At 46.9% G+C, this 3,272-nt stretch overlaps 1 protein-coding gene across 1 annotated transcript; it reads left to right on the top strand.

Annotated features, from left to right (window-relative positions):
- Positions 1 to 589: 589 nt before the first annotated feature.
- C1QTNF2 (C1q and tumor necrosis factor related protein 2) lies at positions 590 to 2,741 on the top strand. The gene is made up of 2 exons (XM_010023319.1): positions 590 to 830; positions 2,128 to 2,741. Exons 1-2 carry the CDS (start codon positions 590 to 592, stop codon positions 2,739 to 2,741), a joined length of 855 nt encoding a protein of 284 aa, XP_010021621.1.
- The last annotated feature ends 531 nt before the right edge of the window (positions 2,742 to 3,272 follow it).

The following is a 3,272-nucleotide window of genomic DNA, read 5'->3' on the forward strand; positions in this document are numbered from 1 at the left end:
ACAGAATGGTTTGGGTTGAAAGGGACCTTAAAGCTCATCCAGTTCTAACCCTTTGCCACAGGCAGGGACCCCTTCCACTAGAGCAGGTCGTTCAAAGCCCCATCCAACCTAGACTTGAACACTGCCAGGGATGGGGCACAAACTCAGGCCTGCACCATGCTATAGGTTTTGTGCTTGATAAGAAACTGCAGCTACAGAGCTCACTGACGATGTTTTACACCAAAACTCTTTGTCCTCTTCCACTCCACTAGTGCCAAGCAGATGCTTTCTGCACCTCTCCACCATCACTACTTCTGTCTGGGAGGAAAGGAGGCCCAGGGAAAAAAACAAAACAAAACAAAACAAAACAAGGGATGGTCACAGATATAGACATAGAGAAGAACAAAGTTGAAAAAAATATTGTTCAGACCTAGAAAACTCCATGGGCCAAGTCCTTGAATTCATGTCACCAAACTGAACAGCTCCACTACCCTGCCAAAAACACCCCAGTTATCTCCTGTTTTCATGCACGTCCTGGTGGAGGGGGCACCTCATATTCAAACTACCACCCACAACAGCCACCTCCCATCTCCTTTCTACAGGCTGTGCCATGATCTCTGCTGTCCTCCTCCTGTGGACTGTGCCCTGTGTGGCAAACCATATCCTGGGGGGCTTTGCCAAGGGAGCTCTGCAGGAAGGTACCCAGCTGGCATGCAGCCTGCCTGGACCCCCCGGGCCACCCGGACCCCCCGGCGCACCCGGGGCTCCAGGGACGGTTGGCAGGATGGGATTCCCAGGCAAAGATGGCAAGGACGGCAAGGATGGGGACAAAGGCGAGCACGGGGATGAAGGTAAGAGAAAAGCGCTTCTTAACACAAGGGTTACTGTTAGTTCACACAATAGTGCAACAGCCTGGTTAACAGCAACCTGTCACCCCAAATCTGAGCCCCAGGACAGACAACAGCTCATTGGAAACTTCTAGAACTTTCCACTCTGTTCTCCAGTATCTCACACTTGTCAGCTCACACTATTTGCTGACTCACATTATTTGCTGACAGCACCTTAATGCTGTATGCAGCAACTATTGGCTTCATTTTGTTATGAAGTGGCATTTTCCCTGTTCTGATACACGCTCACAAGACAAGACAAAGTGGTGGTCTCTGTCTCCTTCTCTCAAGCAGAACAAAGTCAGGTGAAAAAATCAAGCACTTGCTCCCCAGAGCACTCTAGCTGGGTGACAGGCACTGCTCTGACCATGCTGAATCTAAATCAAAGCAGCCAACAACCCTTATTTAACCCAAGGACCTTTTTAATCCAGCCTTACAGTCAGCAAGCATCAGGACCAGCTGTGGTGAGAACATAGTGATTTCCCGTTGCCACACTAGAGTGCACTCCTGATTCAGCATAGCGTCAGCATGACAAAGCTGCATCTTATTCTCTTCTCCAACCCCCAAAACAGAATCTGGAGAACAGGTTTCCACCCACAGCTGCATTTAACTCTCATTGTGCTGCAGCAGCAGCTGAAGAGACAAGGTATAAATCCCCATGAATTTGTCTTATACCAGACCCCACCACAATCAGCAGTTTCAGCATCACTGTGATAGCACAACTCACTTCCCGTCTCAAGGTAGTCCCTGCACTGCATGTCCTCTGGTTCATGCCCCAGATTGCTGGGCTGTTTACTATACCTGGATGTTTTGTTGGTTTTTTTTAAACACCAGATTAATGTGAAATGTAAGAAAATAAATAAATAAATAAGAGACAGAAGATGAAAACATTCCATCTGCTCAAAGCTGGGTTCCAAAAGCTTCGCAAACCTGTCCCACTCCTGAAAAACCCAAACATTTAAAGCTTATTCTTGGCTAGCTCTATAATTAATTACTCCCTTTTCTCAAGTGAGCCAAATAATTAAACCAGCCTTTTGGTCCCTAAAAAGGACAGGTTGTCCTGCTCCCGAGTCCCATTGTTGTCATGCCAGCTACCTACCTAACAATCCCAACAGATGCCTCCCAGGTGGTATTTCACTGGGATTCTCACCAGCAAGGTTTTCCTCCTAAATGAAAATATACTGTTGGAATGACACAACCTTTTTCCACCTGCCACGTCAACTCTTTCACTGAAAGATTTACAAGGCTATTTATCTTCTAGGTCCACAAGGCAGAACGGGAAACCCCGGCAAGCCAGGCCCAAAGGGGAAAGCAGGAGCTATTGGCAAGGCAGGCCCACGAGGGCCTAAGGGTTTAAAGGGTAATCCTGGAAAAAATGGAGCCCCAGGAAAGAAAGGGCCCAAAGGCAACAAGGGCGAGGCTGGGCTGCCAGGACCCTGCACTTGTAATGCCAACAAAGCCAAATCTGCCTTCTCCGTGGCAGTATCAAAGAGCTACCCAAGGGAAAGGCTGCCCATCAAATTTGACAGGATCCTAATGAACGAGGGAGGACATTACAATGCTTCCAGTGGGAAATTTGTATGCAGCATCCCAGGTATTTACTACTTCACTTATGATATCACTTTGGCCAACAAACATTTGGCCATTGGCTTGGTCCACAACGGACAGTACCGGATCAAGACTTTTGATGCCAACACTGGGAACCACGATGTTGCCTCTGGATCAACCATCCTTTCTCTGAAACAGGAGGATGAGGTATGGCTGCAGATATTTTACTCAGAACAAAATGGGCTCTTTTATGATCCCTACTGGACAGACAGCTTATTTACAGGCTTCCTGATATATCCTGATCAAGATTATCTCAATGAAATATAAGATGAGAAACTAACTTGTGGGAAAAAACAGGAAATGCACAAGACCTCAGTCCAGCAAAGTGTAGCCTGTACATGGACATAGATGGAATTATCACGATTCCACATTTCTGGCGCTAACAGCCTGTATTGGCTATTCAGATAGTTACTTGATGTCATTAACTGGTCCACAGGGTACCAGGACCAGCAGGACTCACCCTTCAGCAGCCCCATGAATCTCTCTATCTCAAAGCCACCCAGTGTGTTTTCTCAGATTTCAGACTCCATGTACCAGCACTGGAGTCCTGCAGCTGGTTACTCAGTCATGCCATGGACATGTAAGTCACCTACTGGTGCAGAATGCTTTATTATGTTATTGTTATAAAGCCTGGAAACCAACAACCATTTCCTGAAAGCTGAGCTCAGAAGTGCCACTAATGCTAGAGACTGTATCAGTGCACCTCCTCCCCTACACCCTATAATAGTAATAAACCCTTTTAATACAGAGTTACACTTTACCAGCTACTTAAGAGTCAGGAAGTCGTCAGCTAGAGTT

This window comes from Nestor notabilis, unplaced genomic scaffold (genome assembly GCF_000696875.1).
Source record: "Nestor notabilis isolate BGI_N333 unplaced genomic scaffold, ASM69687v1 scaffold23891, whole genome shotgun sequence".
NCBI classification, from domain to species: domain Eukaryota; kingdom Metazoa; phylum Chordata; class Aves; order Psittaciformes; family Psittacidae; genus Nestor; species Nestor notabilis.